Source organism: Aethalodelphis obliquidens, unplaced genomic scaffold (genome assembly GCF_003676395.1).
Source record: "Aethalodelphis obliquidens isolate GAN/ISIS:26980383/991018 unplaced genomic scaffold, ASM367639v1 scaffold10, whole genome shotgun sequence".
NCBI classification, from domain to species: Eukaryota; Metazoa; Chordata; class Mammalia; order Artiodactyla; family Delphinidae; genus Aethalodelphis; species Aethalodelphis obliquidens.
Genome location: NW_020837954.1, coordinates 29,537,892 through 29,559,383, shown reverse-complemented (window position 1 = coordinate 29,559,383; position 21,492 = coordinate 29,537,892). Strand labels below are relative to the sequence as shown.

The window sequence follows — 21,492 nt, the reverse complement described above, 5'->3', positions numbered from 1 at the left end:
TAGAAATTTCAAATAACTGCATAAAACAGGATAGAAAATTGTCTATTTTTTGCCTTTTTAAATATTGAGTAGATGATCCGGGCCATTGGGTACGGGCCTGTGAAGGATCCTGTCAGAATACAAATGAAACATGGAAGTCTGAAAACTTGAGAAAAATTAAATAAACATCCTTTTGTTTGAAATGGTCAGAGAAAATTATTTCTCTCCCTTAAAAATAAATCTTACAGAGGAGTTGACCCTGGATCCCGTGACCCTGGCAGTCGCGAGCTGCACAGGCTCCCCGGAAGGGGGTGTGGAGAGTGACCTGTGCTCGCACACAGGGTTCCTGGTCGCGGCAGCAGCAGCCTTAGCGTCTCATGTCCGTCTCTGGGGTCCGCGCTATTAGCCGCGGCTCGTGCTGTCTCTGGAGCTCCTTTAAGCCGCGCTCTCAATCCCCTCTCCTCGCGCACCAGGAAACAAAGAGGTAAAAACTGCTGAAGTGAATTGTTTTGTGGTAACAAAAGTAAAACAAGAATAACTGCTTGTTAAGAGTCTGCTCCACTACTCCAATATCCCGAGTCCATCTCTGGTGAACATGGACACAGCGGGTTCATTTCTGAAACATGAAGCAAAGCTTATATAATCAAGTGGCTCATTAGAGAAGATCAGAGGATTTCAAAGTACACTTTAAAGACTAAAACTAATGTCCTGTATTTAAAGAGGAGATCAAAGTTGACACCACATCCAGAAGATCCTTTGCAAAACATCACTCTTCTGTGTTATTATCAGAAGTGACTTTCGCTGCCCTTCGCTGTAAATCTATGAAAGGTCTCGATGTGAGTCTAATAAGCACTAACAATTAAGGGATGTGTGTGGCAGAGTCCTCATACGTGAAATTGATGAAGAGACTTTGCAGCTGAGGATTATCCTGGCTACACCAAGATGTAACAAAGAAACGAAGGAACAAAGCCCATGAACCCAGGAGACCTGGAAGTTACTCAGACATAAGGACAGGGCTTTTTGGATCTGTGTGCTTTTATGCAGAAAAATGTGATTAAAACAGAAAAGCTCTACCGCCATGACTCCTGAACCCCTGATCATCTTAATTACGAATTGCAAATACAAAGGACAATATATGGGATCCCAAAGCAAGGAAATTGATCTACTCCCAATGCCGAGCACAGTGCCTGTAAGACAAGGTTTGCACAAGAGATAAGTGATGCTCCGATGAATGAGAGGTCCAGAGTCAGCTCACTTCCTGGGCACGTGCCTCATCGCACACAGTCACGGTTGATCAGCAATGCCTCTTTTACTGAATAATGACTACTTTTTATATTTTGAAATCTCACTCTGAATCAATTCACAGAAACTCAGAAACTTTTCTAAATAGAAACAGTCCATCTGAGCGGTGGTAAACAAGATGTTGAAGTCTGCAAAATGGAAAACAGATTATGCAGAGGAATTGTGTGCAATGACTTAGACAGAAAAAAAAAAGGACACTTTTTAACACACTCCTGCTTCTTTAATTGTTTTGGCATGTGAGAATCAGAGAGTCACGCAGGTAAGCAAAGGTTAAGTTTCCAGAAACCTGCCACTTGGAGGCTCAGATCCGTTTTTGGTGTAGCTCCGTGTTGCAGCCATGCTGCAGTAGCACAAAGCAAGTACGTGTCGTTATGTGTGAAATGACTGAAGGTGGTTCTGAACTTTTCACTGAAGTGAGTGTCATGGGTTAAAGACTTCCACCAAGACTGCGGTGAACCACAAAACCGTCTCTAGAATTCAGCCTATCGCTCCTAACTGAGGTTGGATACCCCTAGAGGATTACAAAGGGATATTTGACAGCAAAGTCTTTTGCAGTATCATTTGTTTGGGTTATTAAGAGTGAACATATATATTATAAATGTTTCCTTTTTTTTTTATTGCCTTCCCATACCTTTACGAGTTTGGAAGGAAAACTTCAGAAAAATACTGTGATAAGAGTCAGTAAATTTTCTTCAGAGAGTTTAATGGGATAGTTAAAATTTCTTAAATAAAGCACTGTCTCTCACCGCAGACATGGCCATTCTCCCAGTTATGGCTGGAAGGAGACTACTAAAAGCACCACAACCCTGGGAATACCCAAGACAGTACCGAAAATCACTGATGCTGTTATGTTTCACAGATGCAGCTGCTGAGGCTGGTGGAGGATAAATAAAAACCCCCAGGTCACACTGCACTGGTAGTAAGTGACAGAACCATACTTAGATTCCAGATGCTCGAACTCCAAACCACCATGTTACATTCATTAAACAGATATTTCCAGAGTTCCCAGTTATTTCTTAGTCCGTGTATGACAGTGCCCATATTGGTGGTTGAATCGTACAATATCAGACATAGCTCTGCTCTCAAGATGCGTCTCCTATTGTCGGGGGAGATAAGACGTGTTTCCACAAAAGCTCACCAAAATAGAAGGCAGTAAACAAGATGTGAAGACTTAAGAGGTGGGCATTTTAAACAAGGTAGGCTCATGTTCTGGGCCCCAGTCACTTGTCTTTTGAAGCATAAAACATGATATTGATAAAAGAAATGTTCACATGTTGAAGTATGGGGAAGTCTTTCTGGCTTATACATGAGTTAACTTGAATTTTATGCTAACTAAAACAGCCTGTTTGTGGCCTATCAAACGTACATTGTACATCTGCTGGAATTATTAAAGGAAAGGGCGCATTGACCAGAGGTAAAAAACGTCCATGTTAAAAATGAAGATCAAATGCCTTCCTTCCTGGGATGCCAAGGCTGGGACTCCTTCGATGATGACCCCCTTCCCAGGGGCCAAGGCCATCCTGACTCACTGTGTAGGTTCTTATCTGTTTTGTTGAAACCTTGAAGGAATGTCTCTCTGACTTGTTTGGTGTTATTTGTTCTGACAAGACTTAAAACTGTGCTGAAACTGTGCTTCCCTGGAGCAGTTCCTCAGAGTTATATGAGAGGCTGGCTTCCAGGCTACAGTCCTCAGCTTGGCTGAAATAAAACTCCTGTCTGTCTATTCCTAAAAAAAAAAAAAATAAAAAAATAAATCTTAAACTTTCAGGAACCATTCAGGTTTAGTATAAGGTCTACTTTGAAAACAGTTTAGGGATTTGGGGCTTTTTGGGGGTACTTTTATAATCCTATGTAATTGTATTAAAATAGACTAGATAAGACTAAGAGGCTGGAGCAAAGAGCTCAGCTTCAAGACCTAATTAGGTTGTGGAATCAGCCGCATTTGATGGAGAGGTGGAGATTAACAGGGAGGGATGGGCTAACAGGAGTCATGGCCCTTGTTCCCAAGTGGGCAGTGATTGTCTTTCACTAAGATGAGGAGACATTTGTGGGGAGGGAGAGTTCAGGGTTTTTTTGTTTTATTTTTGTTTTGGCGGCACCGTGCAGGCTTGTGGGATTTTAGTTCCCCGACTAGGGATCGAACTGTGGCCCTCAGAAGGGAGAGCTTGGAGTCCTAACCACTGGACTGCCAGGAAATTCCTGAGAGTTCAGTTTTAATTTCAGTTTCCCAATTGCTGAGTTTGTTGGTGGTCACTGTACATTACTTTAAGCCTAGTGTAGGCAGTTATGAATTTGGGGGTATGGAACTTGGGAGAGAAGCCCTAGCTGGAGAGAGAATTTAGGGCAGTCATTAATTTACAGCCTGCCAAAATAATCCTTGAGAATCGGTGGTCTTGATTATTTGACCTATGAGCCTAATTTTTTTTCTTCTGTAGTTTACAGGCATATTCAAACACTAGTTACTGATATAATCCTCCAACCCACCCTATTTATCCCCACAGAAAGAAATTTGGAGTCATCTAACCATGTTAAATTCTACCTAGTTCAAATTCTTTAAGATATGGCCCAGAGAAGGGGTGGAATGCTGGACATTAAAATTTATTTTTCAGAAAGATACAACTTTGATTTACACGTTCAGTACAGTTGTTTCCACTGGTTAGCTATTATTGGTAAAGTACTTATCAGATTACTATTAAACGGATTTACTTATTAATCCTTAGGTGGGTACTGAAATTCTCTCCATTTAACAGTTAAGAACACAGGCTGAGAGAGGTGAGGAATTTGCCCCGAATTACACAGCTATTAAGAAGGCGGGTGGGCCAAAATTCAACCTCGTTCCAAGACCCAGTTCCCTCACCCAACTCTGCGGTTGTTTTAGCCAAATTTAAAAGCATCCAGAGCGAATGACAGAAATTCCCTCATTGTGTTCCCAGTCTGTTTTCCCAGAATCCTTAGGGCATCGTATTACTATTTCTTGCACGAGCTGGAGGCGTTAACGTGTAGCCTGGGCGTGATTGAGCGCTGATGACATTCTGCTGGGCTGACTCGTCCCTCTAAACATAATTCCTGCTTCAGAAGCGGCCGCCCGCGAGCAGTCAGAAAAAGCCACTGCCCCTTCGGCCCTCGGCGGCCGCGGTCTAGGTGAGGCCGGGCGAGGGTCTCGCGGGACTCCCGCCGCGCTTCCGGCCCCTCCCCAGGCCCCTCCCAGGCCCCTCCTCCTCCTCGCCCAGGATGCACCTGGTTGAAAACAAAATCCCACGTGACTGACTCTGCTCTCAGGCCATCATGGCGTCTCCCAGTGGGAAGGGATCCCGGGCGCCGGAGGCTCCTGGCTGCGGGCCCCAGCCCGTCGCCCGGGACCTCGTAGACTCCGTGGACGATGCGGAGGGGCTGTACGTGGCAGTCGAGCGGTGCCCACTGTGCAACACCACCCGCCGGCGGCTGACCTGCGCCAAGTGCGTCCAGAGCGGCGATTTTGTCTACTTCGACGGCCGCGACCGTGAAAGGTACGGCAGCCGCCACGGCCCTATGGTTTCTAACCCTGGTGTCTCCACCGGCTCGGAGGCTGGAGCCTGGGGCCTGAGTTTGGGCCCCGGAGCCTGAATTTGGGCCCCGGAGCCCAGCGAGAGGAGGGGGAGGTAGGGAGGGTAACTGTTTTGCGCCGGCGCTTTGCTCCCAGGAGAGAGTCGGGGAGGGAGGCCAGAAGAGAGAAGATCGCCGTTTCCCCTTAACCCACTCGAGAGGAGTCTGACCTCACGGTGCTCTTGGGTACTAGAGAAGAGGGATAGATGGTGGTTGTGGAGAGGTCTTCTCCTATTACTGCCATAGAGTTGGATTCTCGGTACTTTGTTCCACTCCAATTGAAATGCTGGGTTTAACCTTTGTTTTCGAAAGCACGTTCATTCTCTAGAGGAGAGACCAAAGGAGAATCAAATAACTGGTTAAGAGGGATTCGGGCCCTGGTAGCCTGTGTCACAGGTGGATCTTATCAGACATGCTTACTCTAATGTGTGAACTAGGCTAGCTAGTTCCTCCCTTTTCCAAAGATTGTTTTAGATGCTAAGGAGTTTGGGTATGTGTTTTGGCTTTGTTTTAAAATCCAGATTGGGAGCTGCAAGCCCTTAGTTAAGAGAATTCAAGAACGCGTTTTGGCCTTGTTTTGAAATTTAAACAAGAGACCTGCAAGTCCTTGGTTAAGATAATTGAAAAATTAGTGTGATTAGCTGCAAGGTCTCTCAGGCCCAACTTCTGTTTCAATAACTTAGTGTCAATGATAGTAAGCCAGCTAATTTTTTCAGTGCAAAAGTTCAGGTATTAATTCATGTACAACAACCCGGTAAGTTATTTTCTATAACATACTGCTAAAGAAACTGCACAGTACCCTGCCCTGGGTCACACAGATAATAAGTGTGGGGACCAGAATTAAATTCCAGGCAGCCTGAACCCATATGCCATGCACTTAACCCCTGGATTATATAACGGCTGTATTTGGAAGTGTTTTTTGAGTTGCTGACAGTCCTCTCATCATGAATGGAGTTCATTTCTTTTTCTTTTGAGGAGATTTGTATGATACAATCTTTTAGTTCATCACTGTGTCTCATTGATGTACTTGATGACTTTAGAAACTGATGATGTAATAAGTAATAGCTTTAAAAATTAATACAGTTTTATCATAAGAATACTAGGTATGAGATGGAAATGTCTAACTGATGGAGTTTATCATGGGTTCAGTTCTGGACCCTCTTCTCTATATACTTTTTCTTAGATTCATTTCCATAATTTAAATATTGTCTATATGCTGAAGACTGCCAGACTTGTATCTCCAACCCAGGCCTTTGTGAAATCAAGAAAACAGCTGCATACTCTGTCTGTATTTAAATTTGTAATGAGAATCTCCATCTTAATATGGCATACTGAATTCATGATTATCCGTCATAAATCTGTTCCTCTCATGCTCATTCCAGCCCAGTAAATGGTAACCTCACTCTCTGGCACAGGCCAAAAAACCTTCCAGTCTTCCTTGACTCCTCTCTTAATGCCACCATGTATAATCCCATCAACAAATCCCATCCACCCTTCAAAACCTATCCTAAATCCTAACCCTTTCACTCCCTCCTGGTTTGGTCCACCAGAGGATTATTGCCTCTTGAGTTCCTGCTTCCACCCTTTCTCCTTTATAGTGTAATTCCCATATTGCAGCCAGAGTAACACCACTCCTCCATTCCTTTGTTCACATCTTCCAGGGGTTTCCTGTTTTACCTAAAGTAAAAAAAGCCAAAGTCCTTATCCAAAGTTCTGTATTGTCTGTTCCTCCATTGATCTCCTATTGCTTTTCCCTTACCCACTCTGCAATACCATCCTGGCCTCCTTGCCAGTCCTCAAACATACCAAGAACACTCCTGCTTCAGGACCACTGCAGTCTTATTCAGACTGCCAGAACTCTTTTCTTCTAGAAGTCTTCAGGGCTCCTTCCTTTGATTCCTTTAGGCCTCTGCTCATACATTAGAGGAACTCTTTCTTTGGACTATTCAACTGAAATAGTAACTTCCTTTCCCACTTAAGCTGCTTTATTGTTTTCCATAGCACTTATCACCATCTTATGGTTTACATATGAATTTGTCTAACTGCCCCCTGCTCCAGTGATGTAAGCTCTGTGAGAACAAAACAGTTTTGTACTCTGCTGTATCCTCACATAGTAGAAGCTTAATAAAGATTTGTTGAATGATTGGGTCAATCTACCCTTCCTTCCCAAACTTAGTACGATTCTGAATCACTTCATTATTATAAATCATGACCCATTTGACACTAAAGCCAGAAACCCGGGAGTTATCCTAGCTTTTTCCTTTTTTCTTATTCCGTGTATCCAAAATATTGACAAGTCTAATTTGATCTGCTCCAGAGTAGATCTTGAATCTGTCTACTTCTAGTCCAGACCACTATCATTTCTCTCCTGGCTACTTATTAGTTTCCTTTCTTTTACACATACAGCTCCTCCCTAGCCTTCCTCTGGCCTTCACACAACAGCCACAGTAGAAATGTAAATCAGATAATGTCACTGTTTGCTTAAACCTTTTCAGTGGGTTTCCACTTTATTTAAAATAAAATTCAAGCTTCTTATTATGGCATATTAAGCCCCATGTGATTTGGCTACTGCCTACCTTCTAACTTTGGCTGTAAGGTTGAGTTTAAAATGTGGTCTTTGGATTCAAGCTGTATTGAATTGAATCCAAGCTCCACCACTTGCTATGTGATTTTGAAGTTTCTTAATCTCTCCTGTGCTTATTTCATTTTGAAAATGGAGTATCTAACTTCATAGGTTTCTGGTAGTGATTACATAAGAGCATGCACTGAAGTACTTAGCATGATGTCTAGCATGTATTACGTACTCAAAAAATAAACGCTTGCCATGTACCCTCATGTTCACAGCTCAGTAGTTGGGCCTTCTCTCACATCCTCAGACACATGAAACTTTTCCACCCGTGAGTCTTTTTCCTTGCTGTTCCCTCTGCCTGGAACACTGTTCCTCCTGATTGTCACTTTTCCTTTCATGTCTCAACTTAAATGTCACTTCCTCAGTGAGACGTCCCTGACCTTCACTAAGATAGGTCCCCACTTCCACCTCTCCCCCCGCCATTTCTGTCACAATACTCAATTCTTTCATGGTATCGAGCATGGTAAGTGGTGTTACTTTTTTGAGGAAAGTAACTGCATCCAGAATGTAGTTCCACACAGGCATGAATTCTGGTTTTGTTCAGTTGGATCCCCAGTGCTTAGTGCAGCGGCAGTGGGTAGCACACAATAAGCAGATTGTTGAAGGAATGGTAAAGGCAAGACAACTTTAGAAGCTGAAATACAAATTATTTTCGGAAGAGGGATGTGTTATAGTGGATTTCTTTTTACTTTTCCAAGCAGAAAAGTGAAAAATAAATACCAGAACCATTCAAAATTTAGAAATGAAAAAGAAATTTTAAGGTTCAGGGATAACAGACAGCTTCACTTCACTTTCTTTCCATCGTTCCCCGTTCTGAACCTTGTATTCCTAAGGAAGAGGAGTTTGCTTGTTTGTTTTCGTTTGTTCCCAGAACAGTGCCTAGCATCTAATAGGATGTGAGAATCTGTTGAGATCCAGGACCACAGTCCTAATGGTCAAATCAGTTTTACTGAGCTCTCGTTGGGTACAGTTATCTGCATAAAATATTCTGGCAGTTACAGAAGAGAAAGGCAGGTCTCTGCTCTCAAAGCTTTACACTGACTACTAATAAGCCTTAAATTTCTTGGGCCAAAGGTTGATTGTGAGATACTCTGTTGTCTTCAGTATTTAAGAAAAATTTTGCTTTCAGACCCTTTTTTCCTATTACTTATGAAAAGCTCCTCACTAACTGTGGGAAACCACTTTGAAATAAAATATGGAAGCTTACAGTACAATTTAAATACTCTTGTTTAACCTCTGATTCTTTTCAGTAAATTAGCCAGATTAGCTGTGCCTATAAGGATCTTGAATGTGATGTGCATATCAAAGTTCTTGTAAATGTAGATTTTTTTCATGTTTAATTAATAGACTAGCTGAATAAATAGTTTGTAATGGTTTAGCAGTTCAAGGAAAATTAGATATTAAAGAACAAATCTGTCTCCCAATAATTAGTTCTTTTGACTCCTAAGAAGGGAACATGCATCTTTACATAATTTTGTGGACAGTATGAGTTTGGCAGTTAGATTGAAAAATACCTGAATGCGCTACTTTTTTTGTTACTGTTCAGTGGGAACACTTCCTTATAACCTTGGTACCCTCCCAGCACTATCCTTTCCTCATCTCCCACCTTGGCCTCAGTCCGAAAACAGTGCCCACTTTCTTCTCTGCTTTTTCATCTGCCTTTTGATGTGTGTGCTTCCTTAAGAGATGAAGAGGAATGATTTTAAGCAGTACTCTCAACACAATCTCCTTTGGATCTTGTACTGGAGAACATTTAAAAATTACAGGTCTTGGACTTCTCTGGTGGCTCAGTGGTTGGGAATCCACCTGCCAATGCAGGGGACACGGGTTCGATCCTTGGTCTGGGAAGATCCCACATGCCGCAGAGCAGCTAAGCCCGTGTGGCACAACTACTGAGCCTGAGCTCTAGAGCCTGTGAGTCACAACTACTGAGCTTGCGTGCCACAGTTACTGAATCCTCTGCGCGTCTAGAGCCTGTACTCTGCACCAAGAGAAGCCACTGCAATGAGAAGCCCGTGCACCGCAACAAAGAGTAACCCCTGCTCGCTGCAACTAGAGAAACCCCGTGCACAGCAACGAAGACCCAAAGCAGCCAAAATTTTAAAAACTAACTAAATAAATAAATTTATTAAAGAAAAATTACAGGTCTTTTAACAGGAACATAATTTTCTGGATTATACATTTATCTGACACCAAAAATAAGACTGCTACCCAATAGATAACAAGTTGAAGTAATCTTTCCACTCAAAACTGAAAAAAATTGCTTACCAGTTTATGATAGTGTAGGAGTGTTACAGGGAACATAATCTGAGGATACCCAGGAACATCTGCCTGCTGGTTTAGGAACCAGTTATTTTAAAGTGTGGATCAAAAAGAAAGGCAAAATTTATGAGCATATGGGTAGTATTGCTTTTCTTTCTTTTTTTTTTTTTTTTTTTTTGCGGTACGCGGACCTCTCACTGTTGTGGCCTCTCCCGTTGTGGAGCACAGGGTCCGGACACGCAGGCTCAGCGGCCATGGCTCACGGGCCCAGCTGCTCCGCAGCATGTGGGATCTTCCCGGACCGGGGCACGAACCCGTGTCCCCTGCATCGGCAGGCGGACTCTCAACCACTGTGCCACCAGGGAAGCCCAGTATTGCTTTTTAAAAAAAAATTTATTTTGGCTGCACTGGATCTTAGTTGCAGCATGCGGGATCTTTTTAGTTGCGGCATGCAGGCTTCTTAGTTGTGGCATGCAAATGATTAGTTGCGGCATGCAGGTTCCCCGACCAGGGATTGAACGCAGGCCCCCTGCATTGGCAGTGTGAAGTCTTACCCACTGGACCACCAGGGAAGTTCCTGTATTGCTTTTATATGTACCCTGCATCAGGAATGATGCAGCACTACCTTCACTGATGAGTTTTAAGAATATATGCTACAGTTCTACCAAGAAACAGAAATATGGGCGCTGAACAAATTGAGAGGTGGGATAAAGGACGAGCAAGAAATGTAGATGTTACTAAACATTTCAAGGGGAAGACACAGCCAACATCCAAAAACCTACCCTTTAGACATCTCTGTTCTGCCCTCCAGTATCTTTTTGGTTGTCAGTCACTATAGCTAATAAAAATATTGTCATGGGATTTTGATTCTGGGCCCACATTTTTATGCCCCACTCAACAGAATAAAAGCTCTATAGGTAGCTGGACTCCCCATCTTTAGACAAGGGTTTATCAACCTGAGTTCTGTTTGGTATTGTCTTTCAAGAAGGGTCACAACTCCCATCCCATGCAGCTTATTAATTGTATTTACACCAATACATGTGGATCTGCTAAGAAAATGTAACTTGTTTTCAGTCAGTATCAGTGACTACTCTTAACATTATGTGTACCTTTTAGAATTTATAAAAGAATTTCACATTTATTATGTCATTTGTTCCCTACCACAAAACTGTGAGTTATTAATCTGTTTTTAGAATGAGGAAACTCAGAGTAGTTGTTCCTTACTTATTGCTGGGCTATGCTAATTCTTGAATTTACCTCCAGATCTGAAATACATGTATAAATAAATAAATAAATATTCAATTTAATACGTTAGTAAGATTAAGTGCAAAATCACTCATTGCAATGAAGAAAAGGGAAACTAGCCTATATTATGTGCTAAGTGCCTGTACCTGATGCTTTCACATTTATCTTATTTAATCCCTATAACCAAGTAGGATAATCACTATTCCCATTTTACAAGGGAGACAATGAAACAATGCTCTGCTTCTACTTTCTCCTAATCACTTAACCTTCATTCCTGCCAGTGGAGTATGTTTTTACTACAGTTAACCCTTGAACAACAGGGGTTAATTCTCCTGTAATTTATAGTCAGCCCTCCTTATCCGCAGTTTCTCCACATCCACAGATTCAACCAAATTCCGACCATGTAGTACTGTAGTATTTGCTGTTGAAAAATATCTGCATATAAGTGGACCCACTCAGTTGAAACCCACATTGTTCAAGGGTCAGCTGTGTATTTTCTCATACCTAAATATTCTAACATAAGATAGAAGAACCATTCTGATAAGGACTGTGTTTTTTCATATTGCAGTTGTCCATAAACATTATATCCTTAAATGCCTAAAGAATTTAAGGGAGAAAAATTTGATGGCTAGTAATTCTTGCTGTGTTAGTATCCTAGTTCAAGAAATATGCAGTTCTTTAACCATTTCTGCTTAAATAAGGGAGATTGCTGTGCTATTCTCCAGGTGCATCTGTGCTCTCTCTTCCCCAAGAAGCCTTTCTGCCTTATTTCTAGAGCCAGAATCATCGTTAACTTTTCACCAAACCTGTATCCAAATTCGAGCTGGGGATCATTCTCCACCACTGACCTAAAAACTGTTAATGCTCATTTTCTGCTTTTAGATTTAAGGAACCTAAGGAATATAATCGGTGTCAAGAGACCTAAGGACTTTAGATACTTTTAGGGGATTGTGTATATTTTTACAGTGGATATGATCCTCAAAGGCAGAGCTTGAGAAATTTTAATTGATTGAATACTGTCTTTTTTTCTGATTATAAAAGTATGTATGATTATTGTAGGAAACTTGTAAAGTACATTAATACCTAAAGAAGGAAACAGATTTTGCCCATATTCTCACAACTGTTAGTGTTTTGTTATATTTGCTTCCAGCCTTGTTTATATGTATGTGTGTGCTTGTAAATATATTTTTTTCATTTGGAATCATACGATGTGTATATAGTTTGATGCTCTGCTTTTTTGTTTTCTTTAACCCAGCATCTCATAAACACATACTAATGTGTTTGTCTACAAAAATATTTTGATGTCCTTCATGGCCATATGGTGTCGTTTGATAATCATTCTCCTTTTGGACATTAAAGTTTCCAGTTTTTGCTATTATGACTAATTCCACAATTGGCATAAATCTTCTTCGTCACCTCTGATCTTTTCCTTGAATTGCATAACTGGTTCAAAGGGTTTGCTAATTTTTAAGGCCCTCAATGGCATATTCAAAAGTTTTGTGTTTTTTGTTTGTTTGTTTTACCTTTCTTAAAATACATTAGTAGTGTTTCTTGGACTTTTCTATTGCCATTACCCTAGGCACAAAGGATGAGGGAAAGAACTGAGAAGGCGGATGGAGGGATTAGAGTTATTTTATGAAAGACACTAAGTAAGTGCTCAGTAAGTAGTGGGTGTTATGACGATGTTAATGATCATCTAGCACAGAATTAATAGTAGGATCCCTGATAGAGTGCATGCCCGGGTGCTACTTTTCTGATCGCGTGGGACAGACTTAGGTGACCAGTCCCACCTGTAGCCAGATCCACTCAGTCGCCCAGGACGACCTCTGGCCATGGGATAGCGTGGAGTGATGAGGGTCACACTCTTAACTGATCCTTATCAGCAGCACACTCCTGTCCCTGCTGTCCCGCTGGTGTATTGAGGTTCTCTAGGGCAGGACAGATTAACTTCTCACCTGTGAAACAGCAGAATTTCCTCTGCCTATAATGCCTTCCTTCCCTTAGCAAGGCCACCTCTAACCTGTCCTCAAGGGGCAGCCCACGCAAATGTGACTGCTGGAGAGCTCCCTCTGAAGCCTGAGCTGGGTTGTGTGCCATCTCTTGTAGCACTGTTGACTACAAGAGGTGGCACACAACCCAGACTCTGTATGACCATCTGCTCCTAGTTTTCATCAGTCTCTATCACGGGGGCACTTTTTAAAGTCAGCTTAAGGGAGTACTTTTGTAGGGCATTTTTAAATTGGGCATTTTTAAACAAAGAAGGCATTTTTAAATTGGGAAGGAAAATATAAGAAATAGTGTTGTAGGGACTTCCCTGGTGGTCCAGTGGCTAGGACTCCGTGCTTCCAACGCAGGGGGCCCAAGTTCAGTCCCTGGTCAGGGAACTAGATCCCACATGCCACAACTAAAAAGAAAAAAGGATCCTGCATGCCACAACGAAGATCCCACGTGACGCAACTATGACCCGGCTTAAATAGATAAATAAGTAAAGAAAGAAAGAAAGAGGGAGGGAGGAAGGAAGGGAGGGAGGAAGGAAGGGAGGGAAGGAGGAAGGAAGGGAGGGAGGGGGAGGGAGGGAGGGAGGAAGGAAGGAAGGAATAGTGTTGTAAAAGCCCTGATGCATGGTATAGGTTTACGGGCAGATTCTTTTCGGAAAACAATAGAAAACTGTAGAGCCACTGAACAACAACAACAAAATTGATAAATGTATCTGCATAAAATTTTGGAAAATTTGTAGAGCAGAAACATAAGTAGTCACCAAGCAGATTGAGGAAGAATAATTTCAAGATGTATGAAAGGAAATAGATAATTTCTCTAATAAATAACCCTTTAAAAAAAAACTATAGAACTTCCCTGGTGGCGCAGTGGTTAAGAATCCACCTGCCAATGCAGGGGACACGGGATCAAGCCCTGGTCAGGGAAGATCCCACATGCTGCAGAACAACTAAGCCCGTGCGCCACAACTACTGAGCCTGCACTCTAGAGCCCACGAGCCACAACTACTGACCCCACGAGCCACAACTACTGAAGCCCACATGCCTAGAGCCCATGCTCCGCAACAAGAGAAGCCACCGCAATGAGAAGCCTGCACACAGCAATGAGGAGTGGACCCTGCTCACTGCAATTAGAGGAAGCCCCGTGCTCCGCAACAAGAGAAGCCACCGCAATGAGAAGCCTGCGCACCACAATGAAGAGTGGACCCTGCTCACCGCAATTAGAGAAAACACGTGCACAGCAATGAGACCCAGTGCAGCCAAAAATTAAAAAAAAAAAAAAAACTATAGAAAAGTGAACAAAGGGCATAGGGGGATAACAAAAGAAAAGTAGCCAATAAGATAGGAAAAGGTGTTAAACATTTCTAACTGTGAAATGAAGAAAGGCAAATAAATGAATTGTGAACTGTCTTTGAAGAGAGGGAGTGGGAGGCCAGTCAGGTTAGCAAAGAGTAAAATGGGCAGTGCTGCGAGTAAGAAAACAGGTTGGTAGGGTTGGAAATATAACATGAAATGATTCCGAGGAAATTTAAAGATAACTGCCAGGAGTTGCCATGTAAACCTAAATGCACCCAGATATTCATTTCTAACATTACTGATAATAGTGAAAATTTGGAAGCGGTGGCAATGTTCGTCAGTAGGTATTTCTGTAAATAAATTATATGATGTCCATTCAGTGAAATTCTGTGTACCTGTTAAAGAATGAGATAGGTCTTTATGTTCTGAAGTGAAAAAGGATACAAAACATTTTACGTGATAAACCTAGCTTCAAAGACAGTATATAAAAAAGGCCTTTCCCCCCTTCCTTTTTCTTTTTTCTTTTTTGTCCTAATCTATCTCTGTGAGTCCTGGGATGGAGAATGCAGAGGATGGATGAGGAGCCGGTGAGCAGTTGGCTCGCTGACCAGCTGCATTCGTTGATAACCATCTGCTTTTGCTTTGTTCACACCACCTATTTTTCATTTCCTTCATGAAGAATGACATTACTCATGAAGTGTTTGATACAGTAGGAACTGTTATCTTCTGTTTGTTATTCCTGCTGTCCTCTGTATGTTTATGTTTTAAGTTTGCTGTTGTTTTGTTTTGGGTTTTTTTTTTAAACAAAACCCAAGAGGACTAACCAGCTTGATATAAAGCTGGACAGTGTTATCATCCCAATTTGTTTTAGTGCAAAGTGGCATTTTTTACAACAGATCTGATTTATAGCCCCTAAAAGCAGGATTTTATCCTCCATGTCAGTCCTTTGTTTACACAGGTGGATGAGTCTTGTGAGTTTGTCATCTCCTTCAGCTTATCGGAGCATGAATCACCACATTAGGTAGAAGTAAATACCACATTCGTTTCTCATTTTTGATAGAAGGAAATGGAAGCATATAACAAGTAACCTGTCTAGTTCACAGCCAGTTGCAGAAAAATGAAAGATTAGATTTCTTAACGTTCTGTAAAATGCTTTGTCATAAGTTGCAGGCACATAGTAAATGCCTGATAAATTAATTGATGAATCTATGAATTTGTCCACATTCCACACTGGTTTCTGAGTTTTCTAATATTGTTTCATGTAGTTACCACCTTACTGGCCATTGCAGTGCTACCCAATACAACTTTGTGCAGTGATGTTCCGTATCCATGCCATCCAGTAAGGTAGCCCCCAACCATATGTGGTTATTGAAATGTGGGTAGTGCAGCTGAGAAACTGAATTTTTAATTTAATTTTAATTTAGTCATGTAAATATATAATTCTGTCACATGTAATATTATCTGATTTGGTTTCTTGTTTAATATATATTGTACATTTTCAGTGACTGACTATTAAATGGTAGGGTCATAATTAGACCATTTTATCCCTTCCATTTAGAAGTAGATATCTGGGTATGTTTCAAATGTGGGATTATAGAAATAGTATGTTAGAGAGACTTTTATGTCTGGATTATTTTAAGGAAGAGATTTTTAGGGCTGTTATGGTTCTATTAAATTGTTTTCATTTTTTCACGAGATAGCCAAAGGCCTAATCTTGGACTCCACACCATGTTACTGTAGCATGTGGCATTACCTTTGTTTTTTTGAAAGTAGTGAGCCACCATTAGCTCAATTCAAAATCAGTTGCATGATGTTAGTCATACTTTTTTTTTTTTTAACCTAAAATTCTTATTAAGCAACAAGTCATTTTAGGTACTCGGTAGCCACATGTGCCTGATGGCTACCGTGTTGAACAGCATAGACCTAGATGATATGAGTATCACTGCTAGCCACCTTCAGCTAGTTGACATTTATAGAACTCTGTATCCAGCAGCTATAGGAAACACTTTCTTTCAAGTGCACGTGGAACTTTGACCGAGACGTGCGCACCATATGCAAGGCCATAAGATAGTCTCAAGTCAAAAGATTAAAATCTCATAGAGAATATTCTGGGACCACATCAGCGTTAAAGTAGAAAAATAACAGTACGTTACAAAAAAAACCCATATATCTGGAAATTGAACAATACACTTCTAAATAATTCATTGGTCAAAGAGGGAATTTGATGGAAGATTAGAAATGTCAAACTAAGTGGTAAAATACACGATATCAAAATGTTTAGGGTTTAGCTTAAGCAATACTTCTGGAGGAAATTCATAACTCTGTATACTTATATTAAAAAGGGAGAGGCTTAAAGTTGATGATTGAACTTCCTACCTTAAACTGCAAAAAAACCAAACTAATCCCACATAAGGTAGCAGGAAGAAAATAAGAATAAGGGTAGAATAGTGACAAACAGCAAAAATGAACTGCAATGTGATATTCTTTCCTTTTAATAACTTTTATTAAGTAAATTGCTAGCCCGTAATGACTAGCAGTAAAATTAGAAAAAAATTGTACTTTAAGAATTATAAGGAACCAATTTATAAATGAGAGTAGGGTTAAATTAAGCTTAATAATTATAATTATTTTTATAATGGAAGCCTCTGTTTTCTTGAATTCTGATTCATTTTAGTGCTCTGATTTACCTGTTTTGGAGGACAATTTAAACTAGGGGTGAAAAAAACCTATAGGCACATTTTATAAACCCATGAAAGAGTTTTAAAGCTGAGAATTTGAACTTAGTTTTAAATAACCAAATGATAAGCAGCTGTGTGCCATTGAGAAGATATGTTCAGGACAGTGACATTACCTGATGAGTCTGCAGAAATGTTTGGCTCTCAGGAATTTGCATAATCTCATTCAACTGAAAAAAAAATAAACATTTAAATAAAACACTGAATTTTTTTCTTACAGGTTTATAGACAAGAAGGAAAGGTTAAGCCAACTTAAGAGCAAGCAAGAAGAATTTCAAAAAGAGTGAGTTTTCATTTTGTTTTTTAATTTGTGGAGGTTGTCTTGTCACCACATGGTTTAATTCAGTGCTGTGGTATGCATACATGTGGATTGCTAATTCATTGAATTTAGGTTACAAATCTCCCCGTGTGAAGAGCAGAACATCTGGGAGAAGCAAAATAGGAGAGATGATCAAGTTTCTAGAAAACACTGGGATCAAACCTGGTGCCTGGTTCACAGCAGGCAGTGACTGGATGGATGAATCAAACCGCTGGCCCTGATAATTGACGTATTGTAAATGGGTCCAGGACAAAAGGCATATTAGACTAGCAGTGGTGGCTCTTGTAGGACATTATTGCTTCTGTTTATCTTTATTCTTCTGTATCAGGGTTTTGCAAAGTGTGGTCTGCAGAACATCTACATCAGAATTCATTAACTTCGGTACTGGTTAAAAATGTAGATTCTTGGAATCCTGTCCTCAGGTATCCTGATTCAGTAGGTCTGGGGGTAGGCCCAGGAATCTGAGTATTAATGAGCACCCGATGAATCTCTCATCCTCTGGATTTGGGAATTGTCCTGTAGAACCTTTTATCCCAAACTGATCCAGTCACTATTCTCCATACACACCCCAGACCTGATTAACACATTTATGAGTAGATGAAATCTTCAGAGATACTCTGCATTAGAAAAACCCGCTTAGATTTAGTTAACTCAGTCATTTCTCTAACTTACTCTATCACGGAAACTTATTTTTTCCTATAGAACACTTCATTCCTTAGAACAAATTTTTGCCTAAGCTGGCTTATGCCTTTTTTTAAAAAAAAGTAATTAATTAATTAATTTATTTTTGGCTGTGTGGGTCTTCGTTGCTGTGCACGGACTTTCTCTAGTGGCGAGTAGTGGCTACTCTTCGTTGTGGTGCACAGGCTTCTCATTGCGGTGGCTTCTCTTGTTGCGGAGCACGGGCTCTAGGCATGCGGGCTTCAGTAGTTGCGGCACAAGGGCTCAGTAGTTGTGGGTCGCGGGCTCTAGAGTGCATGCTCAGTAGTTGTGGTGCACGGGCTTAGTTGCTCTGCGGCACATGGGATCTTCCCGGACCAGGGCTTGAACCCATGTCCCCTGCACTGGCAGGTGGATTCTCAACAGCTGCACCACCAGGGAACTCCCATGGCTTGTGCCATTTTGCGGGGAGCTGACAATAGCATTTGGACCATGAATTCTCTTGTAACTATCATTATTATTAATTATGACTGATGGAAATTATTGATTATGACGGAGGACAAAGGCTATGGCTGTTATGGAAGTTTATTGTGAACGTTTATAGAAAGGCTCTGAGCTGTATTAAAAGTGCAAAAGGAAGGAGGTGAGAAAAAATTGAAGAGAGCAGGGAATCTGGGAAACATTTTTCAGTGCTTACATCCCACTTCGGTATATCCAGCTGTTTCTAAGACCTTATTTTAAAAAGTTGTTGATTTTGCATTTTTGAGCTTCACCGAATTCATTATTTTAAGAGCATATTTCCTTTGTCTCTTCTCCATACAGAGTGTTAAAAGCTATGGAAGGAAAATGGATAACAGATCAGTTGGTAAGCTATAAGAAGAATTTAAATAATATTCTTTACACTTGAGGTTACATGTTTTTAAATTGGCAGAACTTAAAAAATCATTTCAAATTTAAATTTATTTTTGATCATTTTTGGCAGTTCTCTGTGAATATATTCGTAGTGTGGGCTTCTCAGATATTTCATCCAGGTACCAAAAACAGGGTTTTGGCAATTAATTATGGAACCACTGTAAGGAATAATTATGAAGTCTGGTATTGACAAAGATATAAGAACAGTGAGGTGTCCTTTTTTAAAAAATTACTCATCGTAAACACCTACTTTGTAGATGGGTTAATGATTGAATGTGAAAAATAAACTCAAATATTAAAAGAAAATATGGGAGAGTATTTATATAATCTGGGGGTGAGCAGACCTTTATAAGCCATAAAGGAAAACATTTGACACACTACATAAAAGTTTAAAAGTTCTATATGTTAAAGACCGTAGCAAAATGAATATAAACTGGGAAAAAATGAGTACAACATATGAAAATAAGGAGTTTGATTGATTATACTTTTATTCACTGTTGGTGGGAGTGTATATTGACACATTTGTTTGGGGGACAATTTGGTGGTGGCTTGTTGGTGTTTTTAATGCACATGTGGTATATCGGCAATTTTCCTCCTAAGAAAATATACATGAATGTAGAGATTTATGGATAAAGAGGCTGATTGTCTGCATCATTGGTAGTAAAGTTAATATATAATCTAAATACTCATCAAACAGAATGAGATGATTATGATGCTGTGTAGCTGTTGAGAAGAATGTGGTCAGTCTACATGCACTTGTATGGAATGATGTCCAAGGTATATTTTTTAATGAAACAATCAAACAAAAAGCAGGCTAGGGTAAAGTATGATTCCATTTGTGTATGTGTTTTAAATATATATCTTAAAAAATACATATCAAACTTTAATTGAGATCAACCCTGAAGAGTGGGAAGGAGTCAGGTTAACAATCTCTTTCTTCTCTTTTGTGTTGCTTAATTTTTTTCATAATAATAATAAGCGTCCTTCATAAATTTTAAATGATACTTAAAGAGATGTGATATAGGTGAGTTCTGCTTATGCTCTGAATGTTATATAAACAAGTTGTATGGAAAAAGGTTATAAAAGGCTGTTTATAAAGAATCTCATCCCAGTTTTTCTAAGTTCTAAGTTTTCTCGTTTTTCTATCAAATATTTAAATATTGATTCTTAAAGACTAATACCTTTTAAAAGTAAAGACATCTCATTTCCAGTTTATTCCTGAATCCATCAGTTCCCGTGCATGTGTTCTCAGATGTTTCTCTCACCCCACTGGAGAGGGGAGAGTTTTACCCACTGAACATTCCTGTAATCTACTCTGTATCTTGTACCATCAGACTACTTAGACAAGTGTGAAACATTATAGGCATTTGACTGATGTTGTACGCTTTCAATTATCCCCGTTTATGGAAGCATTATGGAATAGATAAATAATACTTTTTTAAAACTAGTGGGGCAGATTTTTACTTATCCTTTATTCTCTTTGGGGAAGCTGTACCTAAATCCTGGTAATATAAAATTGCAGTTTCATATAACTTTTTGAGGCTTTTCAAGAAATCTTACATGAGTTATAAACTTAAAAAAAAAACTTCTGCTTTACTGCAGTTTTTATTATTTTGCGAGTAATATTTGCTTATTGTATCAGTGAGATAATACAGTTGGTGGTCTCCTCAGTAACCAGCACTGAGAATTTAAAGCAGCACATCCATAGAACTCTCTGATGATGCAAATGTTCTCTGTCTACACTGCCCGATATGGTAGCCATTAGTCACTTGTGGTGTTGACATGTACCACCTGACGTGGGTAGTGAGAGTAGGAACTGGATTTTTTTTAAATTTCATATAATCTAATTGACTTGCAGGTAACCACATGGGACCTGTAGCTATATATTGGGCAGGGCAGGTTAAGAGAATATCCTTCAACACTTTTCTCTGTGCTTATTAACACATAAAAGAACTGTGTGAATTTCTCTTTCTCTCTTAATTTCCTAGCAGCTTCTGCACTGAACCAGAGTAACATTTTTTTTCTTTTTTGTAATCCACTAGTTACAAGCTATAAGAAATATAATTATACTGATCTTTTATTCATTACATTTTCTAAGATACACCTCAAAATAAGTAGTGTCCCCAGTAGATAATCATATTAGTCATTAGAGACCAACATTTGTGATATTTATTTCATACCTTTTTTAAGAGATGGAAAATAATGTCCTGCAAGATGAGGATTGAACAGCTGAAACAAACTATATGTAAAGGAAATGAAGAAATGAAGAAAAGTAAGTAATTTTCCACCTCTCTCCAGCCCTAATAAAGGATGGACTCATGTGGAACTTCATGCGATTAATAAACAAACTAGAGAGACAGAGGAAGGGAGACAGAGAAGGGGTGGGGGGAGGCAAGAGCAGCATGGAAGAGTTTACTGCTTGCCTTTCTCTTTGTAAAACATCTGTATAAGGAATTTATATATATATATTTTTTTCATATATATGTATATAAAACATATCTGTGTGTATATATATACATACCCATATGTCCATATATACATATACACATGCACGCAAATGTAATGACCTTTAAACTG

At 40.0% G+C, this 21,492-nt stretch overlaps 1 protein-coding gene across 2 annotated transcripts in view; it reads left to right on the top strand.

The window, feature by feature from the left end:
* Positions 1-4,458: 4,458 nt before the first annotated feature.
* The window catches only part of ATG14 (autophagy related 14), a 38,952-nt gene continuing 21,918 nt past the window's right edge, over positions 4,459-21,492 (top strand). Inside the window, exons 1-4 of one of the 2 annotated variants that reach the window (XM_027111328.1) lie at positions 4,459-4,787; positions 17,245-17,307; positions 18,826-18,868; positions 21,106-21,187. In XM_027111328.1, the coding sequence (XP_026967129.1) occupies positions 4,567-4,787; positions 17,245-17,307; positions 18,826-18,868; positions 21,106-21,187 (409 nt within the window). In that variant the 5' untranslated portion in view covers positions 4,459-4,566. Of the gene's footprint in view, positions 4,788-17,242; positions 17,308-18,825; positions 18,869-19,612; positions 19,693-21,105; positions 21,188-21,492 lie in introns of those variants that run through there. The other variant, XM_027111329.1, reaches the window with a different exon arrangement.